Source organism: Ursus americanus, chromosome 28, assembly GCF_024610735.1.
Source record: "Ursus americanus isolate L20-20 chromosome 28, mUrsAme1.1.p, whole genome shotgun sequence".
Taxonomy (NCBI): Eukaryota; Metazoa; Chordata; class Mammalia; order Carnivora; family Ursidae; genus Ursus; species Ursus americanus.
The window spans coordinates 12,380,753-12,408,583 of NC_142154.1; the positions used below are offsets into that span (position 1 = coordinate 12,380,753).

The 27,831-nt window shown below is 39.8% G+C and overlaps 1 protein-coding gene across 4 annotated transcripts in view; it reads left to right on the forward strand.

The window, feature by feature from the left end:
- Positions 1–27,831, forward strand: part of MCTP2 (multiple C2 and transmembrane domain containing 2) — a 242,000-nt gene that overhangs the window by 147,066 nt on the left and 67,103 nt on the right. For all 4 annotated transcript variants that reach the window (XM_045812980.2, XM_045812981.2, XM_045812982.2 and 1 more), the window contains 3 exons: positions 5,184–5,285; positions 7,714–7,788; positions 9,898–10,017. In XM_045812980.2, coding sequence (XP_045668936.1) covers positions 5,184–5,285; positions 7,714–7,788; positions 9,898–10,017 — 297 coding nt within the window. The remainder of the gene's footprint in view (positions 1–5,183; positions 5,286–7,713; positions 7,789–9,897; positions 10,018–27,831) is intronic.

Sequence of the window (27,831 nt, forward strand, 5' to 3'; positions counted from 1 at the left end):
GATTGGTTGTTAATTATAGAATCTTCATAAGGTAAAGAACTATTCTAAATTATGTACAAGAATTAAGTTATTACATTGGGGAATGCTTCCCCTGGTTTTTTTTTTTTTAATCTAAAAGACAGTGATTAAAAAGTATATAAATTAATATAAGACTAAAATATATTATTTAATAAGCAATTTCTACTTGTCACCATTCTTTACTGCTGTCTGATTATTTCATAGCAACCTCTGAGATACACATCATTTTTTATTCACATTTTACAGACTAGGAAACTGATGAACAGAGGGAGTTATGTAACTTGTCCAAAGTTATTCAGCCAATTTGAGGCAGAATCAGAATTTAAACTCAGTTCATCTGCCTCTGGAGTCCCAAATTTTATGCAATACACTACATTCCTATTTTCACAAGATAAGGAAATACAAATGTACATTAAAAACTAGATATGTGTGTTTACTTGCTTAAAAACATGTAATATCGTAAAAACTTTTTATTTTTTATTTTATTTATTAATTTTTTTAAGATTTTATTTATTTATTTGACAGAGAGAGACAGCCAGAGAGAGAGGGAACACAAGCAGGGGGAGTGGGAGAGGAAGAAGCAGGCTCCCAGCGGAGGAGCCCGTTGTGGGGCTCGATCCCAGAATGCTGGGATTACGCCCTGAGCCAAAGGCAGACGCTTAACGACTGAGCCACCCAGGCACCCCCGTAAAAACTTTGTAAAACCATTTTTATAAATTTTACACAATTCTTATAATTAATATATATTCTGTAAGATAGCTTATATTTTAGAGAGAGGAGTTGATAAATGCTGGCTGGGTACACCAAAGTTTTCTGCTATTTCCATGGTTCAGAGCTGGGTTTTGGTGGGATGGATGGCCTTGGAAGGGAGAAGTGGTGGGATATAATTGGTGAGGGTCTGGGGTAATGAATTCAATGCCATCTCCACTGGCTGGTGGTTGACTTTACATCCAGGCAAATAATAACCTTGTGGGCATTGTAATTTCCCATGCTGTTTGTAACTCATGCCATTGGAAGCACGCCTGCTTCCAAGTAGGGATATGAATGTGAATCACTACCAAGTAAAGAGTATTTAGTTTCCCCTTACCCAGGCACATGTCTGTCCTCTTCACATTTTATTGGAGAGTCATTTTTTCTGTGCCTCAGCTGGGCCCAACTGTTGTAATGTTGTCACATTAAAGCATTTCCCCCTTTGCATGGAAAGAAAAGTCTCTGATTAGTGGCATGCTTGTTTATACCCAAATGTTCTCCACTTTTCCCATGAGGGTCAAGCTGGGGGAATCAGTAGGGCTCTTCAGTTTGGATTTTCCTCTTAAATATATATCTTCCCTCCTTAAACCAATTGATGGATTTATTCATGGATATTGATTCTGATTAGCTTTTTCTGTTGCATCAGTTGGTAACTGGTCACATCAAGGAAATTTATAGCAAAGCATAATAATGATGATTCTTTAAAGGGAGTTCGAGATGAGAAAATGATTTTGTTCCCTGTTCCACATAACTAACGTCTGTTACACGCAGATTTTAAAAAATCCTGTCTTCTAAAAAATGAATGCAGTATGTTTTTGACTAAAAAATAGTTTATTCACCAAGCTTTTAGAAAGTTACTCATAAACATGATGCTAAGCTTTTTAAAGAAGGTTTTAAATTCTTTTAAGTAGGAAAAAAAAAGTTGAATAGTTTAAAGATGATTTCAGGTCAGATTAAAATCTAAACCAGACTATCTTCTCTGTAACTTGTCCTCTGGCTCCAAAACCCTGAATCATTACTCAGAAGCAGACTTCCTGTACTCTTGTATTCACTGGCTAATTTCACCAGGAATTAACTGTTAGCATGCGCTTCATAAAAGCTTTCTGATAGATACATTGTTTATGAAAAGAAAGGGACATGCAAATACCCATTTCCCTGATTGTTGAAGTCAGATTTCTAATTAGATTAAATCTGTATTACTGTTCTGCAGAAATGCCTTCCCCAAAAGATTGCCTAATATCTGTGCTCTTCACCTATGAATAGGCAAGCATGCAAAAATGTGTGTGGTAAGTCAGTCTGCAAAATTTTCTCATAACAGTAAAGACTATCTATTATTTTATTCAATGACCCTTATCTTGGAGTGAAACTAAATCATCCCAGATGTCAAGTCAAGAAGACTCCCCGGATGAACTTAGAGACCTCCTTTGTCACAAATCGAAAACTATCATTCCTTTTTGCCTTGATCAACAGAGACCTAAAAATTAAGCTTACGTCTTAATTTAAGTGACTATCTCATATCTAAAAGACAAAAGTATATATAGATTCTTTGCTCTAACTTTTCTTTTGGCTGTGGTTTAACTGTCCCGCTATTTAACAGAGGTTTTATAATCATAAACTGCCAGAAATGATTTTCTGTGCTCTAAGTATAAATGATAAACATCCTTCTCTCGACAGGAAAAATGTGGTTAGCTTTCCTTTCCTGTTGGATAGATGTTCTCATACAGCAGTTTGGCAAGTTGGGTGTTACAGAACTTTTTATTCTCTATTCTTGTGTTAGAAGTTCAATTATATAAAGACTGAAAAATGAAAATCTTTTAAAAATACTACCTTTGATTACTATTTCGGTGTTTAATTATAATACTAATTATTCAAATACATTGACCTGCTCTTAACTGAAACATATCCCAGTACAAAGTAAGATATTTCCTCTTTCCCTTCCTCTTTCCCTTTTCCCAAAAGATACTCCTTATGGCAGATAGATTGAGAAATTGGAATCAACCAAATGTTCATCAATAGGAGAATTAATAACTAAGTTCATATTCTGAATATTATATAGCAGTTTAAAGAAAAGCAGATCTGGGGTGCCCGGGTGGCACAGTCGTTAAGCGTCTGCCTTCGGCTCAGGGTGTGATCCCAGCGTTCTGGGATCAAGTCCCACATCGGGCTCCTCCGCTGGGAGCCTGCTTCTTCCTTTCCCACTCCCCTGCTGTGTTCCCTCTCTCGCTGGCTGTCTCTCTGTCACATAAATAAATAAAAAATCTTAAAAAAAAAAAAAAAAAAGAAAAGCAGATCTGTATACTGCATACCTATTATCAAGTCACATTGATAGATACAAAGTGAGGTTGCAAAATACTGTTTCACACAGGCAAAAAATTTAAATTACTTTTTTCAAGGATTTATTTATGAATATAAATTCTCAATATAAATTTAGGAAGGCTACATGCCAAATTCCTATCTAATTTCTATGTGGGGGAAGGAATTGTGATATTTGTGGAAGTTCAAAGGGACATTTTTTTTTCTGTAATTTTTCAAAGTTTTTTCAAATGTGTAAACTTGCAATTGATAAGTTTTAAGATACTATTATGTGAAAGTACCCAATATGAATAGCCTATGCTATATCTCTAGCTTCAATAACTGATTTAATATCCCTGGGTGGATTCTGTGTTTTGCTGACACAATACTAGGACATTGAAAAAGAGGAAAAGATCATTTACAAAAAATCAAAAACCAAAAAAGAAATTACCATAAAATATATTTTTCTACCGATACCTCATATTCTTCTGTTGGCCTTTCCTAACCCTTAAGAAATCATGGAAATTTTAAGATAACAGTACAATGACTGTGGGTTGAGGCACAGCCAAATTGGACTGAAGTCAGGTTGGCAAATTGTCATGCTGTTTTTGTATTTATTTCTTTCAACTTTAACACCCACAATTTATTAAGTGAGGCTGTGGATAAAAGAGGAAGCTCAGAATCCTGTTTGGACACCGTTGAGGAAGGAAACCAGGTCTTTATGGGGCACCCCCTTCCTCTTAGCCACTGGCCAGGAAAACCATCTTTCTGTTTAAAACCTATTCAATCTGAGAGGTGGGGTAACTTTGGGAAGGAAGATAACCTCTTCCTTGTAAAGTGGAATGACTCTGTTTCCCTCATGACTTATTCAACTCATTTCCACCACTGTTTATAAGAACACTTGTGCTGAATGCTTGTAGTGACAGCAATAGTCAGTTAAAATATGGCTCAAATTTCATGCCGTCAAATTTCCTACGTTATTTCAAATCTTTGATTATTACAATCCCAAGTGGAGCTTTTGGTTAGTTCAAGTTTTGCAGAGGTCCTTTTGGAGTTAACAGGGATGCTTCTTACAAACCACAAGTTTAATCAATGCATAGACTACTGTGTAATCATAAAAGCGTGAGTGCCCTCGAATCTGGAAAGAGAATGCCTTGGTGGAACCCACATCATTTCCAAAATGGTACAGGAGGTATTTTTCTGGGATGCCTTACATGTTGGGGTCCATTGGCAGGTTAGGGTATGGAAGTGATGTGACCCGCTGGCTGAGAGAGGATATCAGAGGGACTTGTTTATTTTGAAAACTTCTCAGCATTTTGTGCTCCGTAAATATCTTTGGATTTTGACCTCAGATTCAGCTATGTTCATGGATTTAATGTGCATTGCTCCATGGCTGTGAAACACTGATCATTTTATTAAAATCAGTTCCTTTATTCATTTCTTAAAAATACTTTAATAACCTCTTTATTTGGGGATAAATTTAGATTTATAGGAAAGTTACAAGGATAATCTAGAGCTCCTATACACCCTTCACTTTGTTTCCCCTAATGTGAATTCTTCACATTGCCATGGTACATTTGTCAAAGCTAAAAAAAGAAAACAGACACTGTGCATTATTGTCAACTAAAGTTTGGTCTTTATTTGGACATTACCAGTTTTTCCACAGATGTTCTTTTTCTGTTCTGGGATCCAACCCAGGGTACCCCATCGCATTTAATCATTTTGTCTCCTTCTGTCTTCTGAATTGTGACAGCTTCCGAATCTTTCCTTTTTCTCATGACCTTGGCAATCTTGAGAAGTCCTGGCCAGGAATTCTGTAGAATATTTATCATTTTTAATTAATGAAAATGTATAACCTCTGGGATTTTTTGAAGGAAAGCCCATGTAAACCTACTAATAATTTATACCACTAGTTTTCCATTAATAACCCTGTTTCAGCCTGTTGACTGTTACTTTATCTTTTTATCAGTTATAACAGCATTGTAGAATTTAAAGTTGATATATGATGGGTTTAATATTTGCTGAATATCTACTTAATCTGTGTGTGCATTGTACAGTCTCAACTTTGCCAGTTCAGTTTAAACCCCCTAGAAAGTTGGTATTTTATCTATTATTCATGACAGATTCGAGATGGACAACTAAATTGCTACGTGTTGAAGAATAAAGATTTAGAACAAGCTTTTAAAGGAGCTATTTACTTGGAGATGGACCTCATATATAATCCGGTAAGTCTAGCTGGGCCAGCCATACCTCCCAACTTCTCTGTACCTAAGTAAAAGATGACCAGCCTAGCGAGACTCAAATCTGTGTAAAATGTTTCAGAAATGTTGCAGCTAGAAAGAGAGAACAGGGTTCTAAACCTCACATATAAAATCAGTGTGGGACAATCCAGTTTTCAACTGGTATTAATCCCCTTGACCAGTAGAAATGATGGTGTTTAATTCCCAGCACATCCAAATGTCAAGGAAAAAACAAAACAAAAAAAATAAATAAAAGGAGAAATTAGTTTGTTAGCTTTATTTCCAGTAATCTTCTCCAAGGCCACAGCTGGTGGTCAGACAGAGGTATTTTCAAGCCCCTGACATGTAATTTACTTGTTACGGTCGATGTCCTGCTATCCACCACTACCAAGAGAAGTAGTTACTCATTTGGAAACCACAGTTAAAGGAGGAATTTTTAAAACCTATCTTCAACCTTTAGTTTAATATAAAATATTTAAATACTCATTCGCCAATCTTTAGGTATGGGCATAAAATCTGTTTTTTTATAGCATGGACTTATTATGTTTAGTTCTGTCACATATTTCTTGCATAAATATTACCTCTAAAATAATATCTAGTTTCAGGTTTTTTTTTTTTTAAGTGGAGATCTACTTTAAAGATACAGGACAATCTGAATATAGAATTTTCCAGACTGGTTTTTTTTTTTCCCATAAAATCTTAACCTCAGTATCTTTTTAGGGACTGACCTTTATCAAGGCTTTCTAGAGCAACACGAATTTCAAGTCTTCTGGTCCATGCTTGGATTTCAATGATTTATATGATAATTGATTAAAACGTGGAATTATAATAATGGGCAAAACTGGCAGAAACAAGATTGGGAGTTAGCGCAGATGATTCTCGGTAGGCATGTGACTTGGTTATTGTGAGCTGAGCAGACATTCCTTAGCATGCAGAGACGTGGCCTACTTAGCTGGGACCATGCATATGCCATGGTATCAGCGGCAGGTTCCGGAAAGGAAAAGGAGAGCTCAGGTTAATCCAGTTAGCGGTATAAATGAATGTAGGGTAATGGAGCTTTTACAGTAATTATAAGAATGGCTGCCATTTAGTGGCCACCTACAATGGGCCAGGCTCTGACATTATTGCATTTAATCCTCCCAATAAACCTGGTAAATAGGTATCATTAATGCCATTTTATGATGAGCAAATGGAATTAAATAAGAGAGCTGATTTACTAATAAATGAGTGAGTCAGCATACAGATCCAGATCCTTCTAATGCTGCCGAGTCCTATGCTAACCCACTTCTTGTTTAGTTTATTTAAGAAGGGGGGGTGATCAGAAGGGAGAATGAAGCATGAGAGACTATGGACTATGAGAAACAAACTGGGGGCCTCAAAGGGGAGGGGGGTGGGGGAATGGGATAGACCGGTGATGGGTAGTAAGGAGGGCACGTATTGCATGGTGCACTGGGTGTTATACGCAACTAATGAATTATCGAACTTTACATCAAAAACCAGGGATGTACTGTATGGTGACTAACATAATATAATACAAAAACATTAAAAAAAAAAAAAGAAATGATTCATAGAATCAATGGCAGGGACGTTTTTCTATTTTTGTCTCTAGTCTGGGGGTGGTGGTGTTAATTCCTAGGTTCTCCCATTGAGTTCCCTTTCCCTTCAAGGAAATCCTCTGTGCGTGTTTACTACCGATGACCCTTCATGTCCTGTTTCCTTCTGGCAAGCACTTGTATTTAGACCAGGCACACAGGTAAAACCTGAGTTTTAGGGAAGAAAGCTTTACCAAGCAAATATGTCAGTTCTGTCATTTTTCATTTGTCCATCCGACGGAGTGGAGAGGGACTTGAATTTTTTTCATTGAATTTTTCTTCAGGACGGTGATTGGGACAAGCCAGGAAATCTCTCTGAACCTCAATTTCTTCCCCATAAAATGGGTCTCAAATGACTCATCTACTTATTTTTCCATAGACTTGAGAGGAAATGAGATTCTCTGTGGAAAGATGTTTTTATAAGCGGGAAACCAATTTTCATAGACAAGGTGTTTATTATTGGTGAAAATTGTGCAAAACCTTGATCGGAAGGAAGTTTTACTTAGAAACTGGTTCAAGTCTCCTGAACCCAATCTCCACAGTGGTTTAAAATACCTCCGTTGATTTGCAAAGTGGGTACAATGCTCTTGGAGTCTCCTGGATCTAGTCTGACCTACCCAAGTGTGCTGGTGAAATGAGATCCCCGGGACCACATGCAGAGCCCAGGGGTGTCCTCCAAAGCTCTGCTCCCTGCCAAAGGCCTGAGAGTCAGAAGATATTGGTTTCCACATTCTTCCCAGTCCTGAACAAGAAAAAGAGAAGAATGAAGTCCATTTAAATGCTGCCCTCCCCCCTTTTTTTAAACAATAATGTCTTTCTAGGTCAAAGCAAGTATTAGGACCTTTACTCCCAGAGAAAAGCGCTTTGTTGAAGATACCCGCAAGCTATCCAAGAAGGTAGGTGGGTAGGTAAACGGGCTCCTGTTACACTCAGCATCGGAAGTGCTTATTTGTCCTTACTTTGCATCTCTCCCCACCTCCCCCTTCCCCTTCCTTCCTTCCCCTCTCCCTCCCCCTTCCCCTTCCTTCCTTCCTCCCACCTTCCTTCCTTTTTTCCTCCTACCGCCATTCTCCTCCTCCTCCTTTTCCCTCTTCCTTTCTCTCTCTCCCCTCTCCCTCCCTCTCCCTTTGTCCCTCTCCCTCTCTCTCCCTCCCTCCCGGTCCTTCTCCCTCCCTCCCTTTCCCTCCCTCTTCCTCCCTGTCTCTCTCTCTCCCCCTCCATCCCCTTCTCTCAGCTTCTTCCCATCTCCTTTCCTTCCTCTGCCTCTCTCCATCTGTCCCACAACAAGGACCTCAGTCAGCAGGATCAGAAGGAAAAGACTGAAAACATCGATGTTGGATGAAGTAGAAGGTGTCAGCCCTCCATTCACTTCCTGAGCCATTCTATCAAGGAACATTCCTAGTGTCAGCCTCTGTAGGCTCTCTGACTTGGCTTGGTCTGCTAGCCTCAGTTAGGGCCCTTTCCGCGAGTCCTAACAGGCTCGCAGGGAGTTTTTCTGCCCAGGGAGGCCTTAACAGCCTCAGCCCAGTGGCCCTTACTGGCATCTAGCCTCAAGGTCCCCCACGCTGCTCCGACCACTTTCCTATTGTCTAAATGTTTGGAATGTGTTGGCGGTTTACCTCACTCTGAGTTCACTGTCTCCCTCTGCCTGTTTCCCTTAATTCCTCTCTCAGTTTAACAAAAAGGGATGATCAGAGCCCAGAGGGGAAGTTTTGCATTTTTTTAATATGACCTTTATGTTTCTTTTCGGAGTCCCTCCCTGTCTTGTTCAGAAGCAGTCCAGGATTTCACTCTGTACCTATTGTCCCTCTTCGGTTGTGTAACAAAGAACAAAGTGTCCCCTTTTCAAAGTGTTTATTACTTCCACCATTTCCTGTGGGGTGAGCAGCTGTGGGTGACATAAAGCAGTTAAATATAAATGCATCTCCTCATCCTTTTGTTTCCTGTGAACTTCTGGGCACACTTGGGAAAGGCCTGGAATGTCTTCTGAAGGGAGCATCGCAATGTTTTGTTTTGGTCTGCCATAACATTGAGTGTAATATTTATTTGGCGTAATCTGAGTAAACGTCTTTTAATATTATTATTATTATTATTATTATTATTATTATTATTATTACTGCCTTGTGCCCTATTTACTTGAAAGGTAAAACCTGAGTTGAAATAGGTGGGGTAGCTGCTTTGCAAACAAGTCGAAATGAATCTGCCTACAACTGGGAGAAAAGACGTGTCCTTTGCCAAGCATGACCTCTGCGTGGGGTGGCTTTGGGCTCTGAGATCTCCAGGGGACTTGGGGGCTGAGATCCTGGGGTCTGTGTCTTTCACGACGGTGTGTCTGCAGAGTTTTATGCTTATGATGCAGGTACTTGAGGTCACTTACTATGTGGCAGGCACTTTCAAAGGCCTTCAATTTTCTTTACTGTCTGCAAGGTGAATATAAAGATCAACCCCATTGTTTAAGACAAGAGAGGTTAGGAAACTGATTGGAGGTTGCACAGCTAGGAGGTGGGAGAGCTGGATTCTCCTCCCAGAATTAGACTTTCCTATAGACTTTTTCTTCTGGACTGCATGAGCTAGAATCCCTGTACATCTAGTTTCTACAAAAATCCATCCATTTCCTTCTTAACTAAACAATATAGACTCTCTCTCTCTCTCTCTCTCACACACACACACACACACGCACACACACACACACACACATACACACACACACACACACACCAAATGCCCTGTTCCTGTAGCTTTTACCAGCTCGGTTTTGTCCTGGATATTATTGAAACAGGCTGTTCTCCATCAAAAGAGCTACAAAGTACATTGTATTTTTTTCCTTCTATGGATGATGGTGTTTTAAAAAGAATTTTAGAAGAAGCATTAGGACTTTTCCTTTCTATTATTTTTTTTTAATTGGCAGCTATACAAAATATAATTTAAATGACTGAGCTGCCTGATCTGAAGAGAATATTTGGAGTATTTAAATCTAGTTCCTTCTTTTTCATTTTTTTTATTAGATCTTATCAAGGGATATAGACCGTGTGAAAAGGATCACCATGGCAATGTGGAATACAATACAGTTCCTTAAAAGCTGCTTCCAGTGGGAATCCACGTTGAGAAGTGTCATTGCGTTCGTGGTAAGCCTTGATTTTATGTTCAAATTATTTGCTTCTGAGTCCCAAATCCAAATGCAGATGGGTTTTATTTTACTGACATGAAGCAGAGTAATACACATTCAACGTAGCTGAAGTTCACACCTGTAAGGAGACTTGAAAACATAAATGGTAACCATTCATCTTTCTGAAATATATTACAGCATAGATGAATAGATATCTTTCTAAGACTATACTTACATCAGATTTATCCTTGGAAATCCCTTAAATTACCCAAATCTTACCCATGTACTATCTCTCAGTAAGTTTAAGAGACCTAGGTTCTATATATTTGTAAAAAATTTTTTTCACTCAAAAATGTGTCTTTATATACGGCGGTTATTGTTATATTAACTGTGTCTGTATAGTTCCTCCATTATCTATATTTCTCCCCCTCTGTCCCAGTGAATGCGAGTACTTCTTGAAAAATGACGGTTGAAAACTCACATGATGAAATTGCTTTAATTTATGTTTTAAGTATATCTTCACAAACTTCGATAAAAAAACATCAATTCATAGCAAGCCACTTGAGTCACATGACAAGGTGACCCAACACCACGTAAGACAGTGACTAATGTGCATGAGATGTACTCTTCCTTCTCTCTGACAATGCTGGCCCATCCTTAGGAGCGAAATAAAATCACAGAATCTCAGAAGACCTGCAGGAGATCTCAGAACCACCTCAGTGAACCACCGAGGGTCCAGGAATCTTGTCAGGACTTGAAAGTTAGTGCAGTGCCCTCACCTTACGGCTCTGGGCACCCTCCGCCATTTGTAAAACGACTTGTTCTTGATGAGATTGGTAGTGTCAGGCATGGAAGGAGAAACCAAATCTCTCAACTGCTAATCTTGTCCTTTTTTTTTTTTCTTTTATCATGCCATTAATCTTTGTACCGCGCAAAGAGCACAATAAGGCCTAATAGGATGTGTGAGTGGTTCTGAGTCATGATCTTTGGTAAATCATGAATCTTCTGTCTATGGTTTTTTTTTTTTTTTCTTTCTTTCTTTCTTTTTTTTTTTACTGTCCATGCTCTCTCCTACCTCACAGGCACATCGTCATTAAAAATTTGTTAAAAAAAAAAAAATCAGCCCAAGATGTCAGTGAGTTCAAGGTCACTCCCATCCTTATTCCTTATTCCACAAACAAATGTATCAGCTCTGCATGAGGCTTTTTCTTTGCCGTGGAAAACATTCTGTTTGGTTTCATTAATTTTAGATTTTTGTTGCATCGAGAAGTAGAGGGCCGTTGATGGCTGTGACCTGGACTTTTAATATACTTTTTCTTTGGTCTGAAGTTGCTAAAAACAATTGGCCTTCGTAAAAACATTAATAAGAATGCTATTAATCCATAGCTGTCTCGTCTTGGCATTTATTCATCTACTTCCCTTTCTTACAACGTTCTTCTCAGCTGGGAGCTTCATGTGTTGGCTTCTTCTTCAGCCTCCCCACCTCCGCTTCCCACCTGAATTCTCTTCAAAAACTTTCCACGGAATGTTCTCTTGTGATTCTGGGCAAAAGAGGAAAGTCGGCACAATTGGTGGCTTCTTCCAGTCAGCACCCCAGCCAGGCCCTGTGAGGAGGAGAGGATTTCCTCTTTCTTGAGCTCGATTCCTGGCACGGTGATTTTTAGAAAAACAGAGCTCCGTTGCACTGGCTTATGTAGGAGAATGACAGAAATGATTAATGGGCTGCCGGCCTGATCTGAAGAAAGATTAGAACAGATGAATAGAAATAGGGTGTCTACTAGAGGGGGCTTCGAAAGGGAAAGGGAGCTTTGGCAACGGGACCACCGTGCAGTCCCTGCATGCGTCCGCCCTGAGGGCACCACGCCGGGAAACACGCTCCTAGGCTGGCAGACATACGTAGGCGGCTACTTCATCCTCTCAAATCACTGTGGCCCACAAAATGGAAGAAAAAGGTGGTGCTCTCCTTGCTGGTTCCCCACAGTGTGATTGTGCAAGCGTTCGTGAGACTGGGGGAGTCTCCACTGCATGTGTGTATTTACTGGGAGACCTTTCCCACTGGACATCACTGAAAAAATGCAGTCAATTAGGAATGATACATGCATGAACCTTTTCTCCGAAGGGACTAGAATGAGGACTGCTCCCTTCAAGGCCTTTAGTTTTCAGTTTTAATTGGAAATGCTGTGTTCGAATGTTTATCTCATGTCTACTTTGACCAGCTTTGGCAGATCTCAGAGATACTACAGATAGAGACAGGTGGTTTCTCCCCTCCCTAAGCCGATACAGTGTAATCTTATTAGAGAATGTTTTTGTGACTACGATCATCATAGCCATTCCAAACTCTTTCCGTTCCTAAAGCAAGAGTGTACAAAGGAAAGGTACTTTTAGGATAAAATAAAACTATGTATATTAGTCTCCCTTATTATATTGTAAGATTATGGATAGCCAAGCCTTCATTTTTGGGGAGAACATTTTGCTTTTATGCCTCTTGCCTATATACTTCTGGATGTTAGCCCTCTTTACAGGTGGGTAGTGTCACGCACTGGTGTGGTACTGTGTCCCCGACTCGGTGGGACCCCGTTAAGGGTTGTCTTTCTGCAAAGCATTGGATCCTCAGGTGACCTGGGCCAGAGAAAGGAAGGGCTCCTAGTATGCTGAAGCCCTGCTTCTTCTCTTCATTGTTCCACTGTGGAGAGCGCCGGGTTTGTCACTGGTGGTTCAGCCTGATTCCTGTGATCTACCGAGGACAGGATGCTGTTACCTGTCCCTATTCACTGGCGTGACAGTTTGTTCATGCTTCGTCCATTTGCCTTGGTGTTACGGGGGCGGAAGAGTTTTGTGATGGTCTGAAGCGAGGTGTCAGTCCAAGGTTTTACTAAATAAGAGGGACTGCATTTGAAGGCCTTTCTATATTCGCAAGTAGGATAAGTGGTATCTGAGGGTTCACTGCACAGGTGTGTGAAGAACCATTTTTGGTGGGCTAGTTCCCAGTGGGGCTTTGCCTTCCCCTCGAGGTCCAGGAAGTGACTCTAGAACCTCAAGATAAGGGCAAAGCTATAGTAATTTTTTTCTTATGTTTTGTCAGATAATATAAAATAGCCAATTAACATCATGTCAGTGTCTCTATTTTCAGATGAGACAAAGCATGAACACTGTAGGATCATGGCTGTTCATTTTAGACTTTATGAAAGAAAAGCATATGTTTTCGAAGGATTCCTGGGGATGTGTATACATATATCAAACTTGTTGAAAGCAGGGTTCAAGACAAGTGGCCTATAAAGATAGAAGTCCACATCGTGTCTGGTCAGAAGTGGGTGGACAAACGTGGGATTTTTTATCTTACTAGACTGTCCAGGCGTAAACCCCTCCGATGTGGGATTAATTCCCTCTCTACTTACCCAGAGTGGCTGTATTCCCAACACTCGGAGAAGAAAGTTGTCTTTAATTCACTGACACGTGCTATGTGAATGCCGCCTACAATATTGAATTCGTTGTTGTAAGAAATTCAATTTGGACTTTTTCAGAGTGGTCGAGTCATTCCGAATCATTCGTCTACAAGCTCGGTTTCTGTTTTGTTAGCATGACTATGGAAATTTTTGCTCATGTTGTCTCTTGAGTCTTTCTCTTTCATCCAGATTCTAGATATTTTACTGTGCTGCATTTTCTGAGCTTGGCTTGTTATAAATTAAATATGTGTATATTTTCTTTTTTCTGCTCAGAGAGTCCTATTCTCAACTTTTCCAGCGGGAAAACAAATTAATAGGAGATGTCAGTTTATTGACAGAGGCCAAGGGTAACTAAAAGTCATGCCTAGAAGAAGCACATCTGGGTATTTCCCTGTGAATGGATTTGTAATTACACGTGGTGTTTCATAGACCTGCACATGGCCATTGTCAGACACAGACTTTCACCTCTAAGGGTCTTTAATAGCTCATGTTTCAGTGCTGACTGTGGGTCGGGCGCTGTCCGAAGCCTCTTGCAAATGTTACCTCATCTAGTTCTCACCAATACCTGCTGATGTAGGTACCGGTTATTACCTTCTTTGTACAGATGAGAAAAATGAACCCATAGAGGTTAAATAGAGTGTCAGGGCTCATATGCTTTTAAGAAGCACAGCTGGGATATTAACCCAGACCATCAGGCTTTCGAGTCCATGTGTTTAACCATTGGGCTGTACTACCTGTCACTGATGTTCAGAATCACAGTAATTGTGGTCCTGGTATTTAATTAGATGATAATGACTCTAGGGACAATGACATTGGCCACTTCAGATACGTATTTAGATGTAATGAGTGGGAGTTAAGCCTTTTTCAAGATGCTTTGGGGGTGGGGGGATACCCTCATCGTTTGGGTGGGAATAATTCATGGTTGTTACATTCACAAGAGATGGAGCCAGGACTAAAGAGGCATAAGGTAGAAATGTCTGTACCATCCCTGGGGACCAGCCCAGACTCTGGGAATCACATGCACAGGACATCCTTGGAATCTAGCTTGATGGTCTGGAAAATCTCAGTGGCTGGTTCCAGGCTGAGCCCCAGATTGGAGACTGAGTTATTTTTACCCACTTTGCAGGGGAAGCTCTTAGATGATAGAGAAGGGTTTTCAAGGGGTGCATGAAGGCTGAAAACAGCTACGTGAAAGGGTCGTGGATGGAATCTATACTTCTGCCAGATTCTTTTTGAGAATTCCAGGTTGTTCAAAATAAGGACTAAGAGTAGAGACAAGCACATTTATCTATCCATCTACATTAATGCATTCCTTCAAAATGTCTTAAGACAACAGCTATCAGAGAGAGAGAGACCCATATTTCTAGTACATGTGGGGGAGTGGGGGTACTCTATAGCCCATCCCCATGTTTTGGTACAAATACATTACTTAATGATAGTTAAGATGAATTGGATTTGTTCTCAAAAGATAATTCTGCACTGTGATGTCTATACTGTGGAACCAGTCATCTACAGGGGGTTTTTGTGTGTTTGTTTTATTTTTCTGTTGGGTACATGTATTTTACAAACCCCAATACTGTCTATGAAAAGACCTAAAGTTACATTATGGCATAAGTGAATTATTTTTTTTTCATATGACAAAAAAGCATTTACTTGACAGATGGCATCATCAGAAGATTATTTTAAACACCAAAGGTCTCCTAATGCTGTAAAAAAGGATTGCATTTTTTTTTCAATTTTCCACTAGTCTTTCAGGCACACACCTATTGCTTCAAGGGAGGCAAGTCTGTGGGGCATTGATGGATTCCTTATTTTATTAGATTTTTACTTGGACGTTTGATGTTAAAAAGTAATCTAAATCTACCATATATCAATGGGTATCTTCATAAAGCTATGATTTTAACATCTGTGACTTTTTTCCTCAATTTTTTGAGTGTCAGAAAATGAAGAATTTCTTCTTCAGAGTCGACAGGGCCTGCAATGTGATATATAATTTAAAGCATCAATCAACCTTCCCTCCTCCAATAAGGTTAAAAATACAGTTCCCCACTTGCTTAGTGAAACCCCGTATTTAGCATACATGGAATTCTCAGCTTGTAGTGATCCTGGAATGTTGAGAAATGTGAAATGATTTCACAGCAAACTTATAAACCACAGCACCAGTGACAGAATGGACCCTTCCAACCCACATGCCATGTGTGTGCGTAAACATAGACAAATACACACACACACACACACACAAGCAAAGGTATTTGGGAAATAGCGAAGTTTCACCATGCAACATTTTGTGAAAATCGTTTCGTTAGCATTTCATATGAGACCTTGAGGATTGCTTCTGCCCATGATGCATTCTGTGGTCTAATGAATGTTCAGGTTGAATGTGCTTTGCTACCAACGACAATGCTAACGGGAATTTTGTTTTTAAATCAGTCTCTTAAAATAGTGCTGGTCCATGTCTTCTTGATGCTTTTGATACTTATGTGTTAACTGTGTCTAAAAGATTTACTTCTTCTTTAAGTTCTCTCATCAATTTATTCACAACTAGATGCACCTGCATTTCATTAAACATTTGGTGGCTGTTTCCATATCCACCAGAAGTCAGTTCTATGTGCAAAACAGACCTCACTCCCTGTTCAGTAGGTGTTTGCGCAGTTGGAGTTCAAGATTAACAGTATTTCTCTAAAGCTGAGAAAAAAATCCAGTTCCAATAACCATTTTGTCTGGAGGAGAAGATATTTTTTTTGACATTTTAAATGCATCCATATCTACTTGTGTGCAAAATGTATAAATATATTGTGTAAAAGGCTTAAAATATTTGACAATTTATTGTTTTATTTAACATTTATAAGGCGATTTCCCAAATCTTCCTTTTCACAGAGGACTACATAATATACCTTCAAAAATATGTTAAAGGGTTTTCTCAGCATTTTTTTTCATCAGAACAATCCATCATCGCACATTGTGATTATAATTTTTACAACATAATTGTACCTTCTATTGACAACTTCTCAGGCATTAACTAATTATGCCATTTAATAAAATTACAGTAATTGCATTAAAAGATTATCTGTTGAAAATTTAAAAGGACACTCTTAACTATTCTAGCATATTTTCATGTTTATATTTTCAACTTTATAATTGAATTGCACTTTCAGACAGAATCATAGCTATGCTGACTGAAATCAGTTGGTATTTTGGAGTGTCCCAATTTTGACGAGTAAGCATTAGAACTTCATTTTTTTTTTTTTTTTGTATTATTCCTAGAAGAGCATACATTGCCAGTCTTCACATGGCCCCATTAGATAAGAAGTGAATGGTTAACTCTCACTTTTGTATGACAGCTGCCAGGTCTATATGGGAATGCTTTCGTCTCTACCTGCTGCTTCCTCTGTGCTTTCTGGTGGGATACACTGACACACATACTCGTTTTCTGCCTTCTGTGAGTTTTCTGGTTGGGAGCCATTGTCTTTTGCAGATTCTCAGTGAATTCAGTCTCATTCTCTCTACTGTCCAGAGATACCCTACTGTTAATTTCAACTTGGTCCTGAGTGTAGGGTCTTAAATCTTAGAGAAAGAAGAAATCTGGAGGTCATGTCACTCCTTGACCCAGCCAATGCCCTCTTCAAGCTTGCCCCATTCATTCCCTCCCTCGCTTTCTACAACCATTGTTTGTCCAGCGTCTCAAGCATAGTTAGGTACTGAGATACGAAGATGAAACTGTCACGCTAAGTCCTCACCAGTCTCTTATCTGCCTCCCCTCTTTCCCCATCTCTCTTCATCCCTCTCTCCCTTCCTCCTTTTCATCCATCTACCCCTCCTCCCAGCTTCTCCCAGCCCCCCCATTTCTCTTGCTGCACCCCACCCCCGCTTCTTTCCACTGCCCTCCTCTTATAGTTGAAACCACAGCAGTGCCATTTAATGATTAACGCACACCATACGAAAAATTAAATTTGTCCTTTGGAGATCAACTTAATACACATTAGAATATTTTAAAAATATGAAATCGGCTACAAATGTGGGTGGAAATTATTATCTGATCTCACTATTGGTAGGTATGGTGTTGTTCTCCTAACTCAGAGAGAGGCTCGCTAAAGCAGGTGCACACACAGGCATGTGCATAGTTGCTGCTTCATCACAGAGGATGACGTGTGAGGACTTGTGGACGACCTGTTCCAGGATGGGGGGGGGTGCAAATCATTGTATTATATGCCATATATTAGTGTTCGAGAGTCAGCTATTCCTAGGGCTGTTTCATGTGCCTAGAACCACCAAATACCAAAGCATGCAGCTCTGTCTTTAAAGCTCTGAGAATACTCTTCATGTTCAACCTAGTAAATTAGTTCTTCACATCAAAAATGGAGGAATTTTATTTCTATGACCTAATAATTCAGGTTAATGTGAAACACTGAAGACTTATTCAGTGTAACTTAGCCATATGTTGGAAGGATTGTTTTATTTATTTTTTTTAAGATTTTTTATTTATTTATTCGACAGAGATAGAGACAGCCAGCGAGAGAGGGAACACAAGCAGGGGGAGTGGGAGAGGAAGAAGCAGGCTCATAGCTGAAGAGCCTGACGTGGGGCTCGATCCCATAATGCTGGGATCACGCCCTGAGCCGAAGGCAGACGCTTAACCGCTGTGCCACCCAGGCGCCCCTGGAAGGATTGTTTTAGGACAGTGTGAGCTACAGAATGTCAAAGGTCCCATCTTTTACCTCTGCATATGTCCTTATGGTTTATGTGTTGGGTACACAGCAGGCTTCTAATCTATGCTTCTTGGAAGAGTGCTAGAACCAGTACAAACCATCTGTTAGCAGATACTGCTTTCTTTTTATTCTAACTCCTCCTCTGGCCATGACAGCCTGTGGCCCCATCAGAAGGTAAAATCTGTAGACAGCCTAACAGCTTCATCATAATCTTGTCTAATGTGCATTTTTCTAGCTTTCTCTCGATGTTGCCCATCCAGAGGGGTGGTGCTGATCTACAGCAAAAGGGCCAAAAGGCAGCCAGCAGCTGGAGAACCAGGGGGAAGAGGAAGGGAGCTGGCAAATCTCTAACCCAATCAACAGCCCCTGAATGAGGGGGATTTTATTTTTGATTCTTACAGAGATGAGTGCTTTTCTCCCCCCTTCTCCATCTGTTTCTATATGTGACACCTGGATGTGCAAACATTTTGTATGATGCAAAAATAAAAAAAAATCTAGAAATAAAAGAGAAGGAGAGGGAGAAAAATCACCGGTGTGTGTGAAAACAGTTATAACCTGTTCCCTGCTTTTGGTCCGGACCTGTTGAAGAGCCGTGATCAGCAGCTGTATTTCTGGCTAATTTGATACTGCCTTTTTTTCTTTTTTTGGTCCGAGCTTTGTCATTTGTTTCAAAGCTGTCATTTTTATTAGTCTCTCTGGCTGATCTTTGGGGCTCCCCATCAGGTGGCATGTGCTCTCCGTTGTCTGGCTGGGCTTGGCAAGCTGATGGCCCTTTTATTGCCATGTGCAGTGCGGGCGTGCTTGCCTTAGCCTGTAGCCTGTAATTAGACCCACTACAGGCGACAGTTATAGGAGAGCCTGGTAATCATTCTAGCCGCCTGATCTGATGTTTATGGAGAAAAACCTTCTTTGTGGTCTGGTGAGGGTTTACTATGCTGTATTGTACTTTTTGCCATTTGATTTATGACTTAGGAAGTTGTGTTTTGCTACCTCTCCTCCTCTCTCAGTGTTGTGTCATTGGCTTTTTAAATAACAGCTAATTTGGGGTGGGGGGAGACATTCAGTGGCCTGATATTCCAACTCTCACTTTGATTTAAAAAGTTGCAAAGACAATTAAAATCCAATTCAATAGGTCCTCATCTAAGCCATGTTTCTGTACAATGTTTGCTGATTTTTAATCTCACTGGGATTTTCTTATAGCCCAAATCCATATATAACCAATATATACATAGCCCAAATCTATCTATCTATCTATCTATCTATCTATCTATCTATCTATCTATCTATCTATTCTGGCCCTTTAAAATGACTTTTCTATTTCTGAGCAAGCTTTTTAAAATTTTTGTTTCAAGTTATTGCCAAAGATGCTTCATTTTGTCAAGGAAAAAAAAAGAAGAAAGAAATGCACTTCTTAGCTCACTAGGTATTGAAAACAACACCCTCATGGCTACTGTTTTAAGTCTGGAAAAGCATGGAGCTATAGAATGTTACATTAGAGGGTCCTTCACATTCAGTAAAGTGATTTTCCCAAGGCCTCCTGGCTTGTTAGAACAGAGGTTGCTGCTCAACCCCTATACACTTGTCTAGTATGTGCTGTTTATGGTCATGAACTTCACAAGTATGGTTTTAGTTCATGAGTATGAACTATGTCTACACGATAGCCATGAATTATGTTCTTAAAAATAAAAAACAACATTTTTCCTGAAGTCTTACATTTGAGCAATATTGTATATGTCTGCAGACCTGCTACTCATAAGGGTGATATGGCTGAGAGGAGCAAAAGTCTCGAAGTTACTTCATATGCATCTGGCTGACCCTTCTCTTGCAGGGGATGGATCCTTGTTTTCGTTTCATTTCTTTCTTTTTTTTTTTTTTAAGATTTTATTTATTCATTCGGTAGAGAGAGAGACAGCCAGTGAGAGAGGGAACACAAGCAGGGGGAGTGGGAGAGGAAGAAGCAGGCTCATAGCGGGGGAGCCTGATGTGGGGCTCGATCCCAGAACGCCGGGATCACGCCCTGAGCCGAAGGCAGACGCTTAACCGCTGTGCCACCCAGGCGCCCCCATTTCTTTTTTTTTTTTTAATTTATTTATTTATCTACTTTAGAGAGAGAGAACGAGCATGCATGCGTTGGCGTGGGGATGTAGGGTAGAGGGAGAGAGAGAGTCCCAAGCAGTCTCACCCCGCCCTCGCAGGGCCCAAGGAAGGGCCGCTGGGTGGATTCCAAGACCCTGAGATCATGACCTGAGACAATGTCAAGAGTTGGTCACTTAAACCAACTGAGCCAGCCAGGCACCCCAGGTGATGGATCCTTCTAATCCAAACTTTATGTTGATAGTGACGAAAACATGAATATGGTGATGACGATGGTGATGGTCTGTGCTTTCGTGTTGAAGCTTTGACATCTGCTCTTAAAACTTGTTCTTTATTGGGTTACAGTAACACTTAGCAAAATACTATCTAACCTTTGTCTTTTGTTTAAAGAGCAACAAAACCCTAGGTACGAATTTGCTGTTACTTTCTTCTCTGGTCTATTTCTTCTCTGCTATAAGCCAGGTATATGCAGTTATAAACTTTTTTTGTAAACTGTTCCTTAGAAAACCTGCTGTCCTTGGAAATCATTGAAGTCCTCATCATTTTGGTAAGGAAAATACTATAGGCTAAGTTTCCATCAGAATTTTAGTTTCCAGAATTGGAGAATGTGATGTGTGCTTTGCTGTTTAAAAAAAAAAAAAAAAAAAAAAAAAAAATGGCTGCCTGTGGCCACAGTCCCCTACACCTTTCAGTAAATTTAATTTTGCATTTTCTTGGTGATTTTTACATGTTTAATAATATATATTGTTTCAAAAGATAAATAATTGATACCCTAGAAATTTAGTGCACACACACAGGCGTACACAGACACACACACAATAAGAGGAAGAGGAGGAGGACGAAGAGAAGAAAGGAAAAGACGAAAAGAAAGAATGGCAAGAGCCTGACCATTGCTTGGCTTTACTTAAAGATAGTCCTGCAGGTGGCGATAGAAACTCATAAATGGTAAAAGTCCAAGGTAAATTTCTGTGGATTGCTTCTTGGGGATTTTAATTTCAGCATTTTTATTTTTAATTTAATACAATCATCTACAAGCAGAAATCATTATATTAGTTTAAAAAAAAACTCAAGTTTTGGCATTGCGTAATCTCTTTTTATGATAATTTACTCAGATATTCTATGGCATGTTCATCTTTACGCACAAGGGATGAGATCCGAATTAATGTGAAGTTGGTACAGATTTCCTAGGACAACGATTTTAAGCCTGTTTTCCCTTTCATTTTTAATTTTCTTAACTGAAGTTGTACGCCTATGCCATTGGTCAGGGTTATAAAGTCCTTTGCTATTGTACTAAATTGCTCAGGCATAGTGCACTGTGTGTGTGTGTGTGTGTGTGTGTGTGTGTGTGTGTGTGTGTGTCTGTACACAGATACACCTTCTCATCAGAGTATTAAATCCAGTCGGTTCCAGAGGGCATTTCCTTCCTTAGCTAATTGTTCATGGTTACCTTTAATCTGAATGGAATCACGAATTCCTTGAAAGCAATTTTACCCAGGGATTAAAAACATAAACAATTTCTTTTAAAACATTAGAAGATGCATAGTCGATATGGTAACATTTTTTCCAGTTACTTTCTTTATTTCATTTTGAATTTTAGGCAGTGTTGAAGCAAAGTTAAAGCATTCAGTAGATCTTTCTTTATTGCTAGTTAAGGTTCAAAAGTTCTTAAATTGCTTTTCGTGCGTATATATTTTCATCTGCCATTTTTTCCTTCTCAAGTTGGGGTTTGCAAATGCTAACTCCAAAGTGATTCGCTGAAACATAAAGCTAATATGCAGCTCTTCTCTTTTCTTGCAGTCTCATTTGAAAAACCTTGGCAGTACACATTTTCAAGGGGGAACTGCCTTGATTCTAAGAAAATGTAATTATTTTACTTTACATGCTATAGGCTTTAAATGCTAAGTGTCATCAACAAAGCTGTGATAGTCTTGAGCAAATTATGTCAATTTCGGCCTTTGTCTCTCTTGTGAACGTTTCACTAAGTCTTGTGATAAAGTTCAAAACCAATAAGGTCTTGTATACCATAAGCTTGGGTACAGAATTTCTTATAATGGAAGGGGGAGGAAAAGAAAAAAGAACAGAAAAGAAACCTTCTAGCCTTCTTATATTCTGTTTCAATTGCTATTCCAATTACTCATGAGGGAGAAAAGTGGAAAGTAAGTCAGAGTCTCAGAAAACCTATTTTGCTGTCTTTGTATAAAGAATATTCAGTTCTCTGCTCTGTTAGCAGCTGACCAAAATCTAATCCATTAAAAAATATATCGTGGTAAGCAGTTCTTGAAAATGTTTATAATAAATGGTAAAAGCCAAGCTTCCACTGTGAGATTAGCAGTTGGAACAGGATGTGTTCATCAGGAAATAGGTTATTGCCTGACCAGTGTGTCTTGCCATGTGACCTGCAGGACAGATGAAGATTTAAAAGCTTGGAGTGCAAGGAGTTTGATTCCCCCCTCTTTGCTTTCTTTTGCATATTACAGTACTGTTTATCTCACCTGGAATTTTTTTTCAGTGAGTCGATTCTGAAGTTCATTTTATAGACAAAAAACATCAAACGTTTTGGAGGTTACCCCCCTCCCTGCAGCCCATGCTCATCTAATGACCCATCCATATTAATGCAACTACGGTAGTCTCCCCTTCTTCGCAGTTTTGCTTTCCATGGTTTCGTTACCCGGTGTCAACTGTGGTCTAGGAGTAGAAGACCCTCTGTCCGATGTCTGTCAGAAGGTCACTAGTAGGGGCGCCTGGGTGGCGCAGTCGTTAAGCGTCTGCCTTCGGCTCAGGGCGTGATCCCGGCGTTATGGGATCGAGCCCCACATCAGGCTCCTCTGCTGGGAGCCTGCTTCTTCCTCTCCCACTCCCCCTGCCTGTGTTCCCTCTCTCGCTGGCTGTCTCTATCTCTTCAAATAAATAAAAATAAAATCTTAAAAAAAAAAAAAGAAGGTCACTAGTAACCTAGCACTCCGTCCCATACAAAAGATATTTTGAGAGAGGCCACATTCACATAACTTCTGTTATAGTATGTTGTTATAATTGTTCTGTTTCGTTACTCGTTATTAATCTCTGTTGTTAATCTCTTACCGTGCTTAATTTATAAATTAAATTTCATCATTGTATGGGAAAAACACAGCATATAGAGGGCTCGGTACTCTTTATGGTTTCAGGCAGCCACTGGGGGTCTTGGACAGTATCCCCCGCAGATAAGGGGGGAACTACTGTAATTCACTTTTACAGAACAGACTTTGTAGCTTTAAAAAATAATAAGAGAATTGTGAAAGACTATTTTCCAGAAGTCTAGACTCCCCTCCCACCCCCCATCTTAAAGATACAGGAAATACGCAGAGGATTAAGGTGATTTTCCTGCTTTTGCTTGATTGCAGTCTGGTCTCAGACCTAGTGGACAGTAGTGCTTATGAATAATGCCTTCTATGTGGATGATACCTATAGTAACACACGGAGTGACTAAGAGATCAAATATGCTGGCTAAAAAGCCTTAGGGAAGCATTATGTGTCTGAGGTCTGATCTATTGTCTGGGAGGTCGGAGAGTGTTAATGCACTCTGCAAAGATTACACTCCCTCTCTAATTGCTCCGACACTTCCTTAAAGGATTTAAACAGTCAGGAAAGGTGACGCTCCTTGTCAATTTTTGTCTTCTGCCTGCAGTTGAAGTTTATCTGTCTTTCCACTGAGACCACTAGATCAAGTAACCCAGCCATTGTCAAAGGCATAAACTCTGAATTAAGAGTGAAAGCAATGAGAGATGTTATTTACAGCTCCATTATTACTTGCTCTTTAAATGCTTTGCATTCCATTTCTAGTGTTTACATTGTGAAAATGACAGCATATCCATGTTCAAAATGGGGGCTGAAAAGAGTCTAAGGCTTCACGTTGATTTTTGATCAGATTTGTTTTCGTAATCTTTTCTCAATGCCGTAAGGCCCAGTGTGGCATCTTGCATTTAGGTTATTTCCATTAAAGACGTGGAGGATGGTGAACTTTAGCATTTCCTCTGTGCTGCTGCCCCCCTGTGCCCCCAACACACACACACACACACACACACACACACACACACACACACCCCATTCTGAAATGTTTATCCTGAATTAGGCATTTACAAGATTGACCCACCCGAAGGACCTGGTGACTTTGTCCAGACCATCACTGTAAATTTCAAACATTGTGCAAACACATTTTTAAAAAGCTCTCTTCTGCATTAGAGAATGCTTCCTCGATCCTGTGTGTCCAGGAGCTGATAGAGTAAATTTTATCAGAGACTATGTCTCTTACGTTGCTTTGATTATAACTCAGTATTTTGAAAATGACACTGAAAAGCTTAAAGGAAGGTGTTACCCGTTCTTCCATCACAGTAGTTTAGGAAATATTGGGGATTTGTATGTTTGAGCAAGCATATTGAGTCCTTAACTGCATGGTGTGTATAGCTGTAGGAGTGGGGAGGGCAAGCTTGCATTTCACCCTGAGCAGTTTTTACCCACTATGCACAACTGCATCACTGAGAGGTAAGAATTCGTCTCCGATCAGTTCAAATCACTAATATATGTGGCTTAGAGCCTACAATATAATATTTATGTAGCTTCCGGAAGAGACTTGGGAGGATTCCCTATAATTCAAGATGGTAGTCTGAATGATGGGTGTAGAAGGATTTTTTTTTTTTTTTTAAGAAATCCTTGTTTGTCCCATGGGATTTTCACACTTTTCGGCTGACGGCACTGTATTTTACTCATACTGTATAAAGCTGTCAGTGTATTCGTTATATGTGTCTCCTGAAGCCTCGGAGCAGATGACAAGAACAATTGCTAGAGGGGAAAAAACACATTTGAATCAACATCTTCAGAGCAGAATTTCTCTGGTGTCTCCTGTTCCTGCTCCTACGTGGACTGTCCCTCGCACTTCCCTGATTGCATGCTCTCTCACACTGTTGGTAGATTACACTGAATGTTTCATCTGTATATAAAAATTAAAAATTCAAACAAAAATCTGGCCCACATGAAGAACAGGCCCTTTGGGCATATGGTTCATTATGCATATTCGTTTAATTACTAAAACACTTGGGATGGCTTTCCTGCCCTTGCTTTCAACTTGCAAAGCTGGATCTCTTCTGTTGCACAGAAAATGTAGCACAGACTTCTGTAGGAGAAGAAAAGAAAAGAAAAAAAAATAGAGCCTTTGAAGAAATTACTGGAATTCACCAAAAGGAAGTATGATTCTCGATAGGAAGCCAATGGAAATAAGGATTTCTCTCTCTCTGTCTCTCTCTCTTTTCGGTCTTTTTCCTCCTCCCATTTCTACCATTGCCCCTGAAGGCTGGTTTTACTGTGGTTAGTTTATATGAATGCAAGCAGGGCAGGAAAGCAAGACTAAGGATTCCGGTTTCAAGTACATTCCCTGTGAGGGACTCGAGTCTCTCGATGAAGCTGGCTAAGTTTTATTGGTTAGAAGGGGACTACTCTGAAAGTGTGACTTTAATTGATTTTTCAAGGCAAACAGGTGGTGATGGTTTAGACATGCCCTAGCCTCAATGCCACTCCTAACTTGGGGCTGCACATATAATAGCTTTGTTAAAATATACAATCTCCTGGCTTTGCTTTTACCTGAACATCTGCCTCTTGGTTTTTAAAGGGCCTTTTAAAATATTTTCATTCTGTGCTTAAGCGGATCATATCCTAGAAAGGCTGGAGGAAGACTTTATTTTCTGTTCATGTCATCAAACTTCCTATTTTTGGTTTGAAATGAAAGGCATTAAAATTCAAGCAGCATCTTTAAATAGGTTCATTGTTGTTTCAGGGATTTTTGTTGTGGTGGTGGTTGCTTTGGGCACATTTATTTACATGATGCAACAGATTTTGAACATAACAGGCCAAAAATTGAATTTGTCAGTGCTGGGTTTTGATTTGAACTTTTATTGTGGGGAGCGAAAGATTGAGTGAGTGTGAGAGAGAGAGAGAGAGAGAGAGAGAGAGAGAGTGTGTGTGTGTGTGTGTGTGTACGTACTTAAAGACCCTATTTTGCGTTCCTTCCTGGTTTATAGTGATGTCTCAGTGTCGTAGCAAAGCTCTCAGGATCCTCCCGAGAGAAATTCAGGACCCCTAAAAGCATGTTTCAGGGAGAGGAGGACCCAAACCTGGCTTCATGCTTGTGTTTGGTGGCAGGAATGTGTGGCTCGGTTGTAAGCGGTCTTCCTTTTGATGAAGAGAATAGGTAGGCTATCAGAGTAGCAGGAGACCATCTAAGGCATTCTCAAACAGATTCCTAAAGGGTTGTACTTTGCTTCTAAATAGCATCACTCCCTAATCACTCTTGGAGGCTTCCTAAATTGAAGCACCTTAGTCTGTTTTCAGCACACGGAGTATGTACAGAGCTATTGCAGGCTTAATGTGAGCGGATTGCAAGCCTCCTTCTTTTAGTGCCAGAAATAAAGCTACAGGCAGAGTAACTTAATACAGTGAACTGCTTTACTTGATCACTGCACTAATGCTAATTAGATACACTTGCTTTATTACCCAGAGCGATTTTTTCCTGTATCCATTCTGATCTGATCTTTCTATGAACATGGAGTCAGTCGTAAGTGTGAAGTTTAAGCTTTTTGTCACAATTGTAGCCTGATGTTCATGGGACCAAAGTCAGAGAACACTTTTCGAGAATGCTTTGTCCACTGACAGTACAATTAAAGCCCCATCTGACTTCTGCCATGAATGGTGCACCCTGTGCCAACGGTTACGTGTCTGAAATAATATTTATAGGTACATGTAATGGGATTTTTCCTTGACCCCTTCAAGATACCCAGCTTTATGGGGAGTAAATAAAAGTGTGAGGATTTGTCCTCCTTTCCTTTAATCAGAGCAGAGAATATGCTGATGGCTTTGGAAGATATATTTACCAAAATCAGCCTTTCAACTGCTCAATTACCAGTTTCTGCAAAAACGCGTAATGAGAAATTTATTGTTTGGTTGTAGACCTGAAATTATGATCATTCCAGGAGGAAAAAGCTGATAGTTGCAGCCCATTAGTTGCTCTCTTTCATTTAGTTCAGTGCTTTTCTACTTTGCAAACTAGTTGCTCTGCCTTTATGAGTGGTGTAGGGACTTTTATTGGGCCACAGGCGATCGTCTGACCATTTTCTGTTTATATAATATCATCAACAAATGTAAAGTATAGAGTGGCCAGTAGCATGATACAAACATGAAAGTGATGGGATTTTAATAAATGCTTCATATTTCAAGGGGGGAAGGATTATGTATTTAGTATTTGGGATGTATAAATACAGGTTAGAAGCATTATTTTCTGTTAAAAAGTCCCGTAAGGGGCACCTGGGTGACTCAGTGAGTTAAGCATCTAGCTCTTGATTTCACCTCAGGTTGTGATCTCAGTGTCATTGGATCGAACGCTATGTCTGGCTCCGCACTCAGCGTGGAGTCTGCTGGAGATTATTCTTTCTCTCTCCCTCTCCCCCTCCCCCAGCGCTTGTGCTCTCTCCTTCTCTCTCTCTCTCAAATAAATAAATAAATCTGTAAACAAAATGTTCCATAATACATTCAAAAAGGGAAAATAAAAGTCAACAAAAATTCCATGTCTAG